Source organism: Chiroxiphia lanceolata, chromosome 11 (genome assembly GCF_009829145.1).
Source record: "Chiroxiphia lanceolata isolate bChiLan1 chromosome 11, bChiLan1.pri, whole genome shotgun sequence".
Lineage (NCBI taxonomy): Eukaryota > Metazoa > Chordata > Aves > Passeriformes > Pipridae > Chiroxiphia > Chiroxiphia lanceolata.
The window spans coordinates 9,529,655-9,545,435 of NC_045647.1; the positions used below are offsets into that span (position 1 = coordinate 9,529,655).

The window sequence follows — 15,781 nt, forward strand, 5'->3', positions numbered from 1 at the left end:
CGAGTCCACCTTAAGGGGGGAGGGCGCTCGGGCGGTGTTTGTACACAGTGCGCACACCCTGCCTGCACCCCTGCTTCACCCCCTCGCACCCGGTCTGTCCTACCTGCACCCCCCGCAACCCTTCAACATCCCACCCTGACACCCTCGATCCCAGTCCCCCAGTGCCGGGTGGGGGAGCTACAGCTCCCGTGGGGACACCAGCGCTGCACGGCAGATGGGAGCAGCCTCCGAGCCCCAGGAACAGGGGAGACCCTCCCCAACCCAGCACCCCAAGGCCGAGCAGGTGAACAGGAGGCAGTGACAGCATGGGGACAGGGCTGGGATTTCTGTTTATTGAGGCAATGCTGTGGGGTGCCCCAGGGGGCTGCATCAAGGCACGGTGGCACTGGGGGTGTGCAAGGACCCCCGGGGAAGCAACACCACGGTGGTGTGGCAGCAGCAGTTCCCTCAGGCCTTGCCGGGGTCCTCCTTCAGCGTCACCGTCCGGTTGAACACCATCTGGGGAGAAACAGAGGGTCTACTCAGAGCCACATGGTTCTGAGCCCCATGGCTCTAAGCCCCGCTGTCCCAGCCCCTGGGCTCACCTTCCCCTCCTTGCTGTCGGGATCCACAGAGAAGTAGCCCAGCCGCTCAAACTGGAACTTGTCAAAGGGTCGGGCGGAGAGGACAGAGCTGTCAACCAGGGCATTGTGCACCACACGCAGGGAGTCCTGGCAGGAGAAGACAGCTAAGCCAGCAACCCGACCACTCTGCCCCCTCCACAGCCCTTTTTTCCCTAATCCCTCTTCCATCCGGAGACACAGCAAGGCCTTGCCCCAGGAGGGGTAGGGTGGGTGCCTCAGACGTGGGCACGGGAGGTCCCCAGCTCACCCCAGGCCCATAGCCCCAGCTGCTGCTGCTACTCACAGGGTTGAGGTCACTCAGAAAACCACCGGGCACCTCCGACGGGTCCTCGGGATTTTTGTGCAAAAACCTGCCACGAGACAGAGTCTCATACCAAAGCTGCCAGATGAGGGGATGTGGTGCCGCTCACAGGACCCCACTGATGCCAAAAATATTCCCCCCAGAAAGAGCTGGGCAAATCCCAGCAGGGCCTGCTGGTGCACAGCCGTGCTGCTGCTCCAGCAGCACTGCTCTTGTCCCTGCCCCTGCAGGCAGTCAGGCACTCACAGCCGCTCGTAGAGCCGCACTTCACACGCCAGCGGCTCCGACACCCAGTGGATGAAGGCTTTGGGCTTTTCCGCCACGTCCGACTTGGTGCAGGTCACCTCCAGCTCAATCACACGCCCACTGACGTCCTGGGGGAGAGGAGATGAGCTGGGCTGTCAGGCAACAGTCAGGCAGCAGCCCCATCCCACAGGACAGGCCTGGGGCTGAATCCCCAGCCCCCCACCTCGAGGCCACCTTGCTGCCCACTGTATGAGGCACAGGGCTGGCAGGGAGCTGCCACACAGGCAGCCTGAGCCCTCACTGTGCCCACAGTGCCTGGCACAAGATGACCATCACTGCCCTTCTCTGCTGGAGCATGACCACGTCCTGACATCCCACAGCCCAGCCTCATGTCACCAGTGCCCCGAGCCACCCACCTTGATGACGTTCTGGACGGCGATGACGTAGCCAGCATGGCGCAGCCCCACCGGCTGCCCGGGGGCCAGGCGCTTGTAGCCCTTGTCTGCCTCCTGTGAGAGAGTTCATGGTTGCAGGAGGGGTCTCAGCATGGGCAGCAGGTGCCCCCTGCAGCATGTCTCTCTATCCCCACTCCTGCTGTCCCAGGGATCAGTGATTCCAGGGCTGCTTGAACTCTCATGCTGCTGTGGGACATTCCCCAGGGCACAGGCTGGAGTGGGCACCAGTGGTTGGACATGTCCTAGCCAGATTGAGGGCAGCATTTCCCCAGTGCCCATCAGAGCTGCTGGCACATTTGGAAGTCACAGTCACGTGCTTGACACCTGCCTGTGATCTGTCTGTGCAGCACCAGCACCGATTCCAGTGCTGCCAGGCTCCTCCTGCACAAGCCATAGCTCCGGGAGCAAGGGCAGAATGGCCCAGTGGGCCTGACTCACCTCCCTGAAGTCCGTCTCCTCAATGTAGATGGTGGGATGCAAGGACACTTTGTGAAAACCCCGGCTCTCATCAGCTGGAAAGTTGGGCACAAGGACCTCAAGTGTCTGGGGAGAAGGAGAGGGTGAATGCTGGTCTTGGGGAATCCCACTTCCACTCCAGCCCATGGCAGTCTCACCTTTGGGGCAGGGAAGTTGGTGATGGTGACCTTGAGGGGCTCCAGAACGGCCATGGCACGGGGGGCCTGCTCGTTCAGCACCTCCCGTGCACACGCCTCCAGCAGGTGTGGCTCCATTGTTGCCTGGGCCACTGTCACACCAACCTGAGGGGACAGCCTGTCATCACTATGCTGGCCAGGGAATGCATCCACCTGCCCTGTCTCACCCTATCCCAGGCACCTACCCGTGCACAGAAGTTGTTGATGGCCTCAGGGGGAAAGCCTCGCCGGCGCAGGGCTGTCAGTGTGAAGAGCCGCGGGTCATCCCAGTCCCTGGGAAAACACAGGTGTGACAAACAGGCATGTCCTGGGTGAGTCCCGTCCTGGCTGCTGACCCTGCTTCTACCTCACAGCACCCGTCTCCACCAGCCGGATGATCTTCCTCTTGGAGACAACGGTGTAGAGCAGGTTCAGGCGCCCGTACTCCCACTGCACAGGGCAGTAGACGTCCAGCGCGTTGCAGAGCCAGAAGTAAGAGGAGCGCCTGCAAGGGAGGTGCAGGCACAGGCTGGCTCAGCCCCACGGATACTGGCAGCTGTCAGGATGCAGCCAGCTGCTCCCAGGTCTGGCTCATCCCTGGGCCATGCCATGCACAGTGCTCACCTGGCCTGGAACTCTTTGGTGCAGAGGGAGTGTGTGATGTGCTCGATGGAGTCGCAGAGGCAGTGTGTGTAATCGTACGTGGGGTAGATGCACCTGCAAGGCAGACTCAGTCAGCCCAGGGCAGAGCACAGTGCTCCTCCCCTCCCAACACCTCCCCACTCTCAGGAGATCCAGACCCACCACAGGCCCTCCCTACCACTTGTCCCCGGTGCGGTGGTGTGGAGTGAACTTGACGCGGTAGGCAACAGGGTCCATCTTCCCATCTTCCATCACCAGCTTCATCCGCAGCGTGGCCTCCCCCTCCCCAAACTTGCCCTTTCGCATGTCCTGTGGAGAGGGGGAAGCTGTCAACTGAGCCACAGATCCAGACCCACAGACATGCAGCACCTGCCCCAGTCAGAAATACCTCAAAGAGCAGGAGCGACTCCTCTACGGGCCGATCCCGCCATGGTGAGGGCGGAGGGTTGTGGCCCTTGATCTCCTCGACCTTCTGATGGCAGACGTAAGCCTGACCCCTACAGAGGGGAAACGCTGTCACCAGACACGAGTAACCCATCCCCTGGGCGAGGAGGAGCCCCAGCTGTGGCACAGGACATCCACACCATGCTGGCACATCCCTACTGCCCCACATGCTCACCTGCGGATGAGCTCCAGGGCCCACGTGTAGAGCTGGTCAAAGTAATCCGATGCGTGGGTCACCTTATAGGGCTGGTAGCCTGTGGGGATGGGGGAAATGGAGCAGGTTGGAAGCACCCCAAAGGCCCAGCTGCAAGACCTGCATGCAGAGATGTCCCTGGCACCTGGCTTGATCCTGCCCTCCCCAGCCCGAGCCGTACCCAGCCACTCCACCATATCCCGGATGGCCGTGAAGTACTTCTCCTCCTCCTTCTCGGGGTTGGTGTCATCGTAGCGCAGGAAGCACACGCCACCATTGGCCTGGGGATGAGGGGATGGTGAGCAGCTGCTCCCCAAGGGATCACAGGGCCAAGCCAGCAGCCAAACAGTGAGGGAAGGCAGTGGCCAAGAGAGCTTGGTGCTTTTTACCTTGGCATAGCCAAAGTTGAAATTGATGGCCTTGGCATGGCCAATGTGCAGGATCCCGTTAGGCTCAGGAGGGAACCGTGTCCGTACCTGCAGGGGGAAAGGGGACACCTCTGTCCTTCAGCAGGAGACTCTTCCCCTCCCTGACAGTGGTGGCACTGACATGAGCCCCTGGCAATCTCACAGAGCCCCCCATGCCACGTGGGTGCTGTCCCTGGCCATGCCCCCTGTGAGCTGTGTGTCCCCCAGCCATCCTGGCAGTGTCACCCACTGCTGGGCTGGGGGACGCGGCCTCACCTGCCCGCCTGTGATTGCCAGGTGCTGCTGCAGCAGGGTCATGGTGTTGGGTGTCACCACATAGCCCTCAGTCTTGTAGTTCTCTCCTGCAGGCAGAGATTACTCAGGGCTGCAGCACTGCCCAAACTGAGCCCAGCCCAGCAGCCGGGGGAAAAGGACACAGGACCAAGCCAGTGCCCCACAGCACAGAGAGCTGGGACCAAGCACAGAGCTAGGGGAGTGGCCCCACACATGGCAGTGGCTCCTCACACACACCTGGCTTGTGGAACTTGAGGGCTTCTCCCCGCAGCTGCTCCAAAAGTGACTTTGTCTCTGTGCCCACATCACCTGCAGGGAGATGGGGCTGAGCAGGGGCCTGACCGCAGCTGTCAGGGCCCAGCTCAGAAACAGGCCCTGGCAAGAACTAAGGAGATGAGGAAGCTGCCCACAGGAGGACAGTCTCTTACCATTCTCCACCACAGCCACCTTCTGCTTCTCCACTGGGGCCAGCCGGGCCTTTGCAGCCTGCAGGGACCAGCACAGCATCCTGAGTGCCCAGCCCTAGCATGCACCTTCCCCTCCTGGCCCAGTCTGCTGTCCCCAGTGCTCCCTCAGACCCATGCCCATGGTGGCAGCTGAGCCCAAAGAAGCTATATGGGATCCTGCCTGGACATTTAGCAGGAAAATAACATCCAAGTCTCCAGCCTCCTCTTCTCCTCACCTTTGGCTTCTTTTCCAGGTCAGCTTCTGTCTTTGGTCCCAGCAAATGCAGCACCTGGAGAAGTGAGACACCATCAGGAGTCAAAAAGGCTCCCTGTGCTCCAAGGTCTGGAAATGTCCTGTCCAGCTGCCACCCCCCTCACCCTGCCTGCACCTACCCAGGGCAGGCTTCCCCAGCGCTGGGCCCTCCAGGGAACAGGCTGGTGGGTCCCACACCAGTCACAGCACCTCCAGCACCCCCAGGGGACCTCAAGCAGCACCTGACCTGTTGCCCTTGCACCCACCTGCAGGTCCACCTCGTTCTTGATGGTCTTCCCGTCCGCCCACCGCAGCCGGTTCCGTGCCTCTCCTGTGGACAGGGCACCCCGTGGGCAAGGGGCATGGCCCAGCCTGGGGGAGCTTCAGCCAGAGTCGCTGATGCAGAACAGCACAACCAGTGGCCAGAGGCAGCCTTTGCCCCTAGGCTGTCCCTATCACAGTGCACCACGGCCCTGCCCGAGTGGGGGATGTGGCAGGACATCTCCCTGCTGGGCTGCAGCACAGCAACACAGCAACTGGGGCAGCCTGTGGCAAAGGGCTGGCTCACAGGATCCAGGGGAGCAGGCAGTGGCACTGGCAGGCAGACACAGGGACATGGCAGCCAGCAGTACCAGGCAGGTGCTGCCCTGGTGTTCCCACTCACCCATCAGCAGCCCCATGTTGAAGTGGTAGCGCTCTGCCAGCAGCTCCGCTCGGTGCTTGCTGATTACGGCCTCCACCTGGGAGCAGGATGGGGACACCGGGATGAGCGAGCCAGGCGGGAGTACAGCATTAGGAGCCAGTCCAGTGTCCCCTGCACTGTCCCCGTAGGGTCACAGCCCCACTCACCGCCTCCTCGATCTGCTCGGGGGTGATGCAGACCCCCACGCCACAGGCTTGCTCGAAGTCCGCTGCATCCAGGGGCTCCAGGGGGTGGCTCCTCACGTACTCCAGAGCGGCTGGGGACAGAGCAGGGGTTAGAGCAGAGCCCTCCTCGCCGAGGCCGGGTGGGGTCTGGGGCCGGGCAGTACCATTGAGCTGCAGGTCCGTGAGGATCTCCCTGCGGGCGATGTAGCCCACGAGGAAGCCGAGGTGCTTCGGGTCCTTGAGGCGGGCGGCCGCGTTGTACAGCAGCGTTCCCGTGGCTTTGTCCAGCGCCGGGCCCAGCGCGCTCCGAGCCTGCCGCCACCCGGGGGAGGGTCAGGGATGAGCCCCGGAGAACCGGCGGCACCGGGGCGGGACGGGGGTAGGATGTCAAGGGCCGAGGCCACTCGGCGGGGCTGGGAGGAGGCGGGGCCAGGGGGTCCAGGGAAGGACAGTGGGACCAGGGTACCGGGGTGACACCGGGGATCGGGGTGCCGGGTCTCGGGGGTGACACCGGGTACCGGGGTACCAGGTACCGAGGTGCTGGGGTAACGGGTTCTTGGGGTGCCAGGGTTCCGGATGACACCGGCTACCAGGGTACTGGGAACGGGGGTGTGGGCCCGCGGCGGGCGCACCTGCAGCACAGCCCGGCGCAGCAGCGCGCTGAGAGCCCCGTTGCGCAGCGTCTCCCGCGCCTTGGCCTCGCTGAGGCCGATGCCGGTGAACAGCCCCAGCGCCTCCTCCGCCTCCTCTGCCCCCATGGCCGCCGCCGCCGCCGCCGCCATACTGCCGCCTCCGCCGGTGCCTGCTCGGGGGGCGGGGCGACGCTCAGCCAATCGGCAGCGAGGGAGGTCGGTCTCGACCAATGGGAGGGGGGAGCCAGGGCCGGCCGGGCCAATAGACGCGCGGGAGGCGGGCTCAGCGCGCGGGGTGTTGCATCATTTAAAGAGACCGGCGGCGGCGGCGGCCACGTGGGGGGCGGGGCTGGGGCGGGGCTGGGGGCGGGGCGTGTGCCCACCCGGCCGGTTCTGCACCGCCGGTGTCCCCGTGTCCCCGACGGACATGCCCAAGGGCCCGGGGCGTGGCGGGGATCGCGGTGGCTGCCCCAGCTCGGTCTGTGCGAGGCCAAGCCGGTCCGGTGCCCCCGGCTCCCCCGGAACGTGCGTGGTCCCTTGTCCGCGCCAGCCCAGTGTCCCTCGGTTTCCTACTCCCGTGTCCCCCCCAGCTGCCCCCGTACACCTCTCAACCCGGTGTCCCCAGGCTCCCCCAGACCGGTGTACCCTTGGCAGCTCCAGCCCAGTGTCCTCCTGCTCCCCCGCTCTGATGTCCTCTCCAGCCTGGTGTCCCCAGCTCTTCCCTGTGCCCCGCCAGCTCCCCCAGCCTGGTATTGCCTGGCACTTTCAGCCCCGTGCCCCTCCAGCCCGATGTCCTCCCCAGCCCAGTGTCCCCCCCAACTCCGTGTGGCCCCCCAGCCCGGTGCACTCCTAGCCCAGTGTCCACCTCATCCCACTCCCACCCCGGCCCCAGCAGCAGCAGAGACCCGAGTGGTTGGGGAAGGGGGTTTATTGGAAACACTGACTGGGAGGAGGCACCGGCAGGTCCTGCCAGCCAGAATCACTGGACAGAAGGAGGTCCCACACCACGGAGGGAACAGAGCCATTAGCCGGCCCCAGCATAGAGCTACAGCTCCATCCTGGTGCCAGGTGCTGGTTTTGTCTCCTCGGTGGCTCCTTGCTCCCTGCCCGAGGCTGGCAGTGGCTTCAAGCTGTAGCGGGCACTGACGTTGGTCCCTGATATGCTCCGGTACTCGCCCATCTCCGTCCGAACGGCCTCATTCTGGGTGATGGTGAGCAGAACTGGGACAGAGAGCGTCACCTCCTTCCGCAGGACCTGGATGCTGAGCGCTGTGCGTGGGGGGATCTTGGCCGGCAGCTGCACCTCCACGCGTTGCCGGCGGGTGCTGGACTCGCTGTGCCCTTTCTGCACTGTGAAGATGTTGGAGGCTTCCACAGTCAGCGTGAAGGAGAGCCCAGCTTTGAGGCTGGTGGCATTGCTGAAGTGGAAGCTCTGCCAGAGCGTGGTGCCGTACTCCCGGCTGCTGCTGGCTGCCAGCGCCTGCTCTGACTCTGTCTCGTTCACTCCCTCGATCTCATCCACCAGCACCTCCCGCTCCTCCTCCACCCGCTTCTGCTCCCAAAGAAGACGTGCCGAGACCAGGGGCCTCCCGGGCCGCAGTGGGCGCAGGTGGGACAGCCGAGCCTGGAAGTTCAGCTCCAGTTTGTAGTCAGCGAGATGCTCCCCGGGCCACGCCAGGCAGTGCCAGCCACCCCGGCCGGGGTTCTGGTAGAGCAGCCAGACGCCTCGCTGCACCACGTGGGAGGCCACCCGGTCGTTGAAGTACCCATACGCCAAGTTGGTCTCCTCTGTCACCACCTTGAAGGCGCCTTGGAAGTTGGGGTGCTCGTACAGGGTGATCTGTGGGTCCCCCAGGTCGTGGTGAATGAGGCGCAGTGCCGAGAAGCTGTTGGGCCGCTCCACGGAGGGGTACTCGCCCTCCTCAAAGGCATGCGGCTCCCCCTCATACTTGGCGTCTGTGTAGGCGATCCAGGGCTGCCCCACCACTTTCAGGGAGGCGATGCAGTTCCCAAAATCCAGCTCATGCAAGTCAGGCACGTCGCAGGTGAACTCCCGGCTCAGCCCCTCAAAGTTGGCACGCTCGTACACCGTGATCCGGTTCATGGTGCTGTGGGCACCTGCCCTGCGAGGGCACAACGCAGGTCGAGTCCCCTCCTATGGGGTCACGTGGGTGCTACAGGAGACCCGTGGGGAGAGCCCAGCCAGCAAAAGGAACCCCTGGCACCCCTTATCCCCTGTCCTTTTCCCACCTCTGCCTGGTCCCGGTGCTCTCACCGTCTGTGCCAGCAGCACCCTGAAGCTGTGCCTTTTAGGAAGTGGTGGCGGGACCGGGGCGTGCTGCAGCACGAAGCGCAGGCGATGACAGTGCTCGCCCCCACACCCCACACCCAACCCTGTCCCTACTCTGGTGTTGGGGAGCCAGCCAGGCCCCGCACTCTGGTCGGTGCACCGGGAGGCCAGTCAGCCCCGCCAACCAGCCCTGCCGGAAAGTCCTGCTGAGCCCTGGGCATGTGGCGCTCCAGCACTAACGAGTCACCACCAATTATCAGTGATGCTTCCGCCCTGCCCGCACTAATTACGGTGTGTGTTGCCGGTGGGGCAGGAACTGCCGGCTTGCCCCAGCGGGGTGAGAGGGTACCGTGGTGAGGTCAGCCAGCACCCCGAAACAAGAGCCTCTGGCACCATGGTGCTCCCAGGCACTGAACATGGATACCTGACATGGCACTGCTACTCCAGCCCTGTGCCCGAGGATGGCTGGGACAGGTGGGGACACTTTTTCCCCCTGTCCCTTCATGGGCAGGACAGCCACACACCTTGGGGTGGCCACGGTGCTGCTGGAGGTGGGACACTGGGTATGGCAGGACGCCGACACCCAGCCAGGGAACAGGGATGGCTATCAGCCACTCCAAACACAGCATGCCAGTGGTTTCCTTGGGGCTCCATGTGGGTTCCCATGGCACAGACTGGAACTGGCCGCTCTGGGATCTGCTGGCGTGAGGCACAGGGCACGTGCACCCCACTGGCTGGCAACCCACTGGGACAGGGCTTAGGCAGCTCAAGGGATCTGGGGCAGATTGAGCCTTTGGCTTCTCCTGGCTACATGCCCAGGCCCACGAGCTGCCTCATCCCCTTGTCCACTCAGCCCTCCCCAGCCCAGGGCTGTTCCCATGGCACAGGGCAGGGAGCCCTGAAGTCGACACAAGTGGCTCCCGGTGGTGTACAGCTGGATCCTGACCCACCCCCGGTGATGGTCAGGACTCTCAAAGCCTCTGGACCGAAATTTGCCCCTTGGGGCTGATAAGCAGGGCCAGCCCTGGCTGCATGGAGTGCTCCAGTCCCACATGTGAACTTGGGTTTGGTACAGCCTGTGGGCACCCATATCCTGTGGTGGAGGAGGATGAAGACTCCATTGCTCTGGCAGCCTGTCACCACCATGTCACCCCAAGAGAGGAACCCAGGTGTCTCTGAACCCCTGAACCCTGTCCCCCTCAAAGCTTTGTCCCCTAAAGGCCAGTGCCACCCCACATCTCACCACCCAGCTGCCCACTGCCAGTGCCCCTCTTCCCCTGCCTGCAGTGCCAGGGCTGCCAGGGTCTCCCAGTTTATTGCCAGATGTCGGGGCGGTTGGGGTTACACCAGACAAACGCTACGGGAAGCAGTTAGTGAATGGGGGGCTGTGAGGGCCGCGGGCAGGGGCCAGGGAAGGGCTGTCCCACTCGCTACCCCGGCCCGCGGCCTCCCTGCCAGCCCCCCGGGCTGCCACGCTCCCCCTGCGCCGGGGACCCCTCCCGCGCCCCGCAGCCGCCCTGGCTCCGCGGCCCCCGGCTCCCCCCACCTCGCTGTGTTCACCCCCCTGCAGCGAGGCTGGCGGCCGGGGCGGCACGGGGGGCACGGGGCAGCGTGGGTGGGAGGCGGTGCTGGCATTATTGCTATGGCGGGCGGGAGCAGCGCGACCCTCCCCACGCTCAGATCACAGTCTCGAAGAGCGTCGCCTTCTCCTTGGGGGGCTCTGGGGCCAGCAGCTTGGCTTCTGCCTCGGGCGTCAGGTACTCCAGGTGGTGTTGGCCCCAGATCGGAGTGGTCAGGAGCTGCCAGCGCTGCGGGGACGCTGTGTCAGCACCCGAGGGTGGCAGCACTGAGACTGCCTGGACCCAGCTCAGTGAATCCTCCACAGTGCACAGGGAGGGGACCGAGATGGGGAAAGGGGCAGGTATGGATGGGGATGGAGGTCAGACTGCGTCAGGGAGGGGATTGAAATGGGATTGAGAAAGGGACAGAGATTGCACAGGGAAATGAGGCAGTGATGGGATTAAGAAGTGATGTCATCAAGGATAGCGTTTGGGTGAGGTTGGGACTGAGACAGCCACGGGGATAGGAATCTGATGGGAGTGAGAGCGATGAGGATAGGAATGGAACTTGCATGGGGGTCAGCCTAGGATGGGAAAGGGATTAAATGGGATTGAGAGAGGGACAGGGATTGCATGGAGACAGGATTGAGACAGTGATGGGGACGTGAACAGGACTTGGCTGGGACTAAAGAGTGATAGGGACAGAAATGGTATTCACACAGGGTTAGGACTGAGACGGTGATGTAAGCATAGATGGGATTCAGGTGAGATTGGGAGTGAGACAACGAAAGGGACAGGGATGGAATTTTGATGGGAATGAGGCAGTGATGGGGACAGGGAAAGGATCTGGCTGTGGATGGGAATGAGACAGTGATGAGGACAGGAAAGGGATCTGGCTGTGGATGGGACTGAGACAGAAATGTGGACAGTGCTGGGATTTGAATGGGGCTGAGACTGGGATGGGGACAGGACTGAGAGAGGGACAGGGTTGGCTGGGATGGAGAGAGAGGCAGGAGGGTCCCCACTGCCCCACCCTCACCTCGCGCAAGGAGCCTTTGCAGCGCAGGAGCTTGTAGATAACGGTGCAGGGGATGCAGAGCATGGAGGAGAGTGCCAGGACCCAGCCGATGGCTTCCCCCCACCATGGGTACACGTACGTCTTGTTGTAGGTCAGCGGCTTGTAGTTCACCACGTGGAACACAAAGACGCCCTGGGTGGGGAGTGGGGGGTGAGCTCCCGCGGGGCAGGGGGCTGGCAGTCCCCGCCCCCCACGCGTGTCACCCCGCGGCCCCCGGCGTGCGATCGCGCCCCACGGTAACGACACGCGTGTGCCCAGAGCAGCCGCCGGGGGGCGCTCCGTGCCCGCGGCACAGCCCGGGGCAGCGGCACACCCGTGTCCCCACGCGTGTCCCCACGCACGTCCCCACACACGGTGGCCCTCCTTGCTTACCACGCAGACCAGGGGCGTCACCACAGCCCAGCACCACTTCATGACGGGCAGGGGCCGATAGCCGATCATACGGGCCACGTCGTCCATGAAGCGGTCGGCGCCTGCGGGGAGGAGGGTGTCAGCAGGGCTCTGCGGGGTACCCGTGTCCCCTCGTGTCCCCTCCCCCACCATGTACCCTTGGCCTCACCATAGACCCAGGCAATGACCACACACTCCCAGAAAGCCTGCCACAGCAGCGTGATCCCGCTGGCCGAGTAGTTGTCAAAGAGCTGGAACACGTACATGCCGCCCTGCCGGGAAGGTGCCCATGTCACCGGTACTGTGCCAGCTGCCCTGCACATCTCCACACCGGCACTGGCACAGCCTTGCCAGCACCGGTGCCTCACCTGGTATGGACACCCTGCACCGCCATGGGCACCCTGCTCCCACAGCACCCCCATGCCACAGGGACCCCCACGTCGTGGGCAGCTCCACTGCTGGGGGGGCAGCAGCCCCAGGGAGCTCCCACCCAACACTGGGACCCCATGAGAGGTGATGCCCTGGGAGCAGGTGCAGGTGCCTGGTGTGGGGCCGGCTGGGCAGTATCCCTGCCATGTCCCCCACCTGTGTGACCATGGAGAGGTCAATGAGGCAGCAGACGATGCAGCAGAGCGCAGCAGTGAGCTCACGGCGCAGCGAGCCAGCCCCTGGCTGGGGGAACAGGTCCAGGATGCCCGTGATGAAACCCTCCACGCCGACAAACTGTGGCAGAAAGTGGGGCTCAGTGGGGGCGTGCCACCCATCCTTTCCCTGTCCCCCTCCCTGCCCACCACAGCACCTGGCTGTCCAGCCCCAGCACAAGGAGCATGATGAAGAAGAGCGTGGCCCACAGCGGGGACAAGGGCATCAGTGTCACAGCTTTAGGGTAGGCGATGAAAGCCAGCCCGGGACCTGCAGGAGAGCGGGGTCAGGGGTGCCACTCAAGGGGTGACGCAGGGGACACAGTGCCAGTCGGCATCTGCCGCCCGGCACTCACCGGACTCGGCCACCTTGGAGATGTCCACGCCTTGCTCAGAGGCCATGAAGCCAAGCACGGAGAAGACGACGAAGCCGGCAAAGAAGCTGGTGAGGCTGTTGATCACGGCCAGGATGTAGGCATCCCTGTGGGCAGAGCGGGTCAGGAGCTGCCAGGGGGCGCTGGGGTTCACACTGGGGGGGGCGGGGGGGGGGGGGCAGTGGGACACACAGCAGGGGGACTGCGTGCAGCTGGCACAGCCCTACCTGTAGCAATTGTTGTGGAAGCGATTGTAGCTGCCCAGCGCGGTCAGGGCGCCCAGCCCGATGGCATAGGAGAAGAAGACTTGGGTGCCGGCATCAATCCAGACCTGGGGCGTGAGGGAGGGTGTAGGGGGATGATGAGGGTGTCAGGGGAGTGTCCAGCACTCAACCTCCTCCTGCCCTCCCCACTGCCCTCACCTGTGCCTCAACCAGCTTGGTCCAGTCGGGTTTCAGGTAGTAGACGATGCCACCCAGTGCGCCAGGCAGTGTTACCCCATGGACCAGCAGCAGGATGAGGACCACATATGGGAAGAGTGCCGTGAAGTAGACAATCTGCAGAGCAGTGGGTACCTGTGAGACCCCTGGGGCCAGGGCTCTCTGCCATGTGCCACAGGTGTCCCAACTGGACTAAAGCTTGTGAATGCCCTCAGCGGCTGGTGGCACCTCCTGGACAGACATGGGACAGGGGCTTTGCACCCCTGTGGGCTGCGGCACAGGAGGGACGGAACCAGCAGTGCTGCGTGCCACAGTCCTGTTTCCCCATGCTAGTGGCCTTGATGAGTGTTCTCCCCCTGCCAATGTTACCTTCCCAGTCGACTTTACACCCTTCCAGATGCAGAAGTAGACAACGACCCAAGTGGTGACCAAGCAGAGGATCATCTGCCAGTTCATCTCCCCCGGCTCGTCAATGCCCCCAGAGAGCCGCAGCACCTTGTTCCTGCAGAGTGGGGCCATGCTGAGCACTGGTGCGACACCCTCGGCCCCAGGCAACACCCTCCTGGTTCCCACACTCACTCCCAAAACTCAATGACAGGTGAGCGTTTGTTGGTCATGTCGGCGCAGCTGAAGTTGGAGGTCCAAGTGCTGGCAGTGGCATTAGTGCTGACATTGTAGCAGAGGTCCAGGTTGAAGAGCTCCGTGCACTGGTCCGTGTTCCAGGAGTGGCCACAGGTGGCCCAGGGCAGGGTGTCCGTCAGTGAGTGCACCAGGTAGAAGAGCCCCCACACCAGAATCATGATGTAGTAGGAGTTGCAGAAGAAGACGATCACCATAGAGGCGACGCCTAAACCTGCAGCACGGGGAGATCGGAGCCCGCAGGCAGCTGTGGGCACCTGGCACCCGGCATGGGGTGGGATGTGGGGTGCTGGCAGGGATGGGGAAGGACAGAGGAGAACTGATGGGGGACAGGACAGGGGGAGCTGGCAGGCCCGGGCAGGACAGCAGGGAGCTGGCGGGAACGGGACAGGGGGAGCTGGCAAGCCTGGGCGGGACAGGATGGGGTGGGGACAGCTGGCAGCATGGCACAGGACCAGGGGAGAGCGGGCAGGCTACTGCTGAGGTGGGGACCCGGCAGGCCCTGGGATCCAGCAGCATGCAGGCAGGGAGCCACAGGGGCAGCAAGGCGGGCAGGGCACTGCGGAGTGCCATGGGGCACAGGTGCAGGCAGCTGCCACCCTTAGCTGGGGCGCAGGGCGGCAGTGGGACGTGGGCAAGGTGCAGGGGAGTAGGCAGGGCGTGGGCAGAGTGCTGCCGGCCCCAGCAGGCTACGGGCAGTCAAGACACAGTCAGGGTGCTGGGGGCCCTGGGCAGGGTGCAGGGGCCGTGGGCAGGGCGCAGGCAGGGCACGTGCAGGGCGCGGGCGGGTGCGGCGTTACCCGTGAAGAGGGGGGCGATGTTCCAGGCGGCGATGCCCCCCTGCTTCATGAACTGCCCCAGAGCCACCTCCAAGAAGAAGATGGGGATGCCGCCCACGAAGACGATGAGCAGGTAGGGGATGAGGAAGACGCCTGGGGCCGGGGGCAGGGGGCCATCTCAGCCGCCGCCGCACCCCCGGCCCCCCCTTTCGCTCCCCCCCTTCCCCGCGCCGCCCGCCCGGGCGCAGCGAATGGCGAAGGCGCCTCCGCGCCCTCCCCTCGCAGCGATGTAGGTCAGCACGGGCAGGTGGCGGGGGGCTCCCACGGCCCCCCGTCCCGTGAGTGACACTGAACACCCGCGGGGTGGCCCGCGAGCCCCTCAGAGGCGCAGGGCGAGCCGGCCCAGCGTGGGGTGACCCCCACGCACACACTCCGCGGGGGGAAGGGGGTGTCCCCCGCGCCCCGGGGCGTACCCCCGCGGCGTGGGGCGAGCGCGGGGCTCACCTCCGCCGTTCTTGTAGCACAGGTAGGGGAAGCGCCAGACGTTGCCCAGCCCCACGGCGAAGCCCACGCAGGACATGATGAAATCCATCTGCCGGGTCCATGTCTCCCGTTCGGGGGCGGCCTCTTTGGGGGGACCGGGGGGTCGCACCAGCGGTGCCGTCACCGTCCGCTCCTCGCCCGCCGCGGGGGGCTCGGCGCCCTCCGCCCCGCCGGGGCCCTCTGCTGAGACCGAGGGGGGTGGGGGGATACCCACGCCGCCGTCACGCGCGCCCGTGGGGGTGGCGGGGGGGGAAGCACTTCCCCCCCCGCGCGCCCCTCTCCGCGCGTATGGGCGTGACGTCAGATGTCAGGCCGGCGCGTGACGTCACAATGCAGAGCGGTGACTCACCCCGCGGCGGCGGGAGGGGGCGCGCCGCGGTCGCGCGTGGCCGTGGGCCCCCCTCTCTCCCCCTCCCCAAGCTCATTCCTCCCCGGCGCTCCCCGCTTACCGGAGCCCGTGGGGGCCGCGGCGGCCGCGGCAGTGGCGGCGGCAGCGGCAGCAGCGTCGCGTCGCGGGGCGTCGGGCGGCTGCGGGGCGGCCGTGTCGGTGGGGACGGGGGGCATGTCGCGGGGGGCCGGGGAGCGGGGGCGGGTCGGGGGTGGCTCCGTGGCC

At 64.9% G+C, this 15,781-nt stretch overlaps 3 protein-coding genes across 3 annotated transcripts; all 3 read right to left on the bottom strand.

Moving 5' to 3' along the window:
- Positions 1 to 310: 310 nt before the first annotated feature.
- QARS1 (glutaminyl-tRNA synthetase 1) lies at positions 311 to 6,605 on the bottom strand. The gene is made up of 24 exons (XM_032698872.1): positions 6,436 to 6,605; positions 5,968 to 6,115; positions 5,786 to 5,895; positions 5,601 to 5,676; positions 5,203 to 5,267; positions 4,920 to 4,973; positions 4,666 to 4,723; positions 4,475 to 4,546; positions 4,220 to 4,305; positions 3,926 to 4,012; positions 3,718 to 3,817; positions 3,519 to 3,597; positions 3,288 to 3,396; positions 3,078 to 3,208; positions 2,882 to 2,974; positions 2,625 to 2,762; positions 2,464 to 2,551; positions 2,240 to 2,383; positions 2,064 to 2,168; positions 1,587 to 1,679; positions 1,171 to 1,298; positions 907 to 973; positions 585 to 710; positions 311 to 498 (listed from the first exon to the last, which is right to left on the bottom strand). Exons 1-24 carry the CDS (start codon positions 6,583 to 6,585, stop codon positions 448 to 450), a joined length of 2,358 nt encoding a protein of 785 aa, XP_032554763.1. The 5' UTR covers positions 6,586 to 6,605; the 3' UTR covers positions 311 to 447.
- A 762-nt stretch (positions 6,606 to 7,367) lies between these two features.
- LOC116792169 (epidermal differentiation-specific protein-like) lies at positions 7,368 to 9,910 on the bottom strand. Its single transcript, XM_032698905.1, has one exon. The coding sequence runs from the start codon at positions 8,537 to 8,539 to the stop codon at positions 7,481 to 7,483; it is 1,059 nt and encodes a 352-aa protein (XP_032554796.1). The 5' UTR covers positions 8,540 to 9,910; the 3' UTR covers positions 7,368 to 7,480.
- A 114-nt stretch (positions 9,911 to 10,024) lies between these two features.
- SLC6A8 (solute carrier family 6 member 8) lies at positions 10,025 to 15,281 on the bottom strand. The gene is made up of 13 exons (XM_032698881.1): positions 15,130 to 15,281; positions 14,647 to 14,778; positions 13,787 to 14,060; positions 13,577 to 13,709; positions 13,190 to 13,324; positions 12,995 to 13,098; positions 12,750 to 12,874; positions 12,552 to 12,664; positions 12,338 to 12,475; positions 11,922 to 12,024; positions 11,735 to 11,835; positions 11,324 to 11,494; positions 10,025 to 10,533 (listed from the first exon to the last, which is right to left on the bottom strand). Exons 1-13 carry the CDS (start codon positions 15,215 to 15,217, stop codon positions 10,402 to 10,404), a joined length of 1,749 nt encoding a protein of 582 aa, XP_032554772.1. The 5' UTR covers positions 15,218 to 15,281; the 3' UTR covers positions 10,025 to 10,401.
- Positions 15,282 to 15,781: the final 500 nt, after the last annotated feature.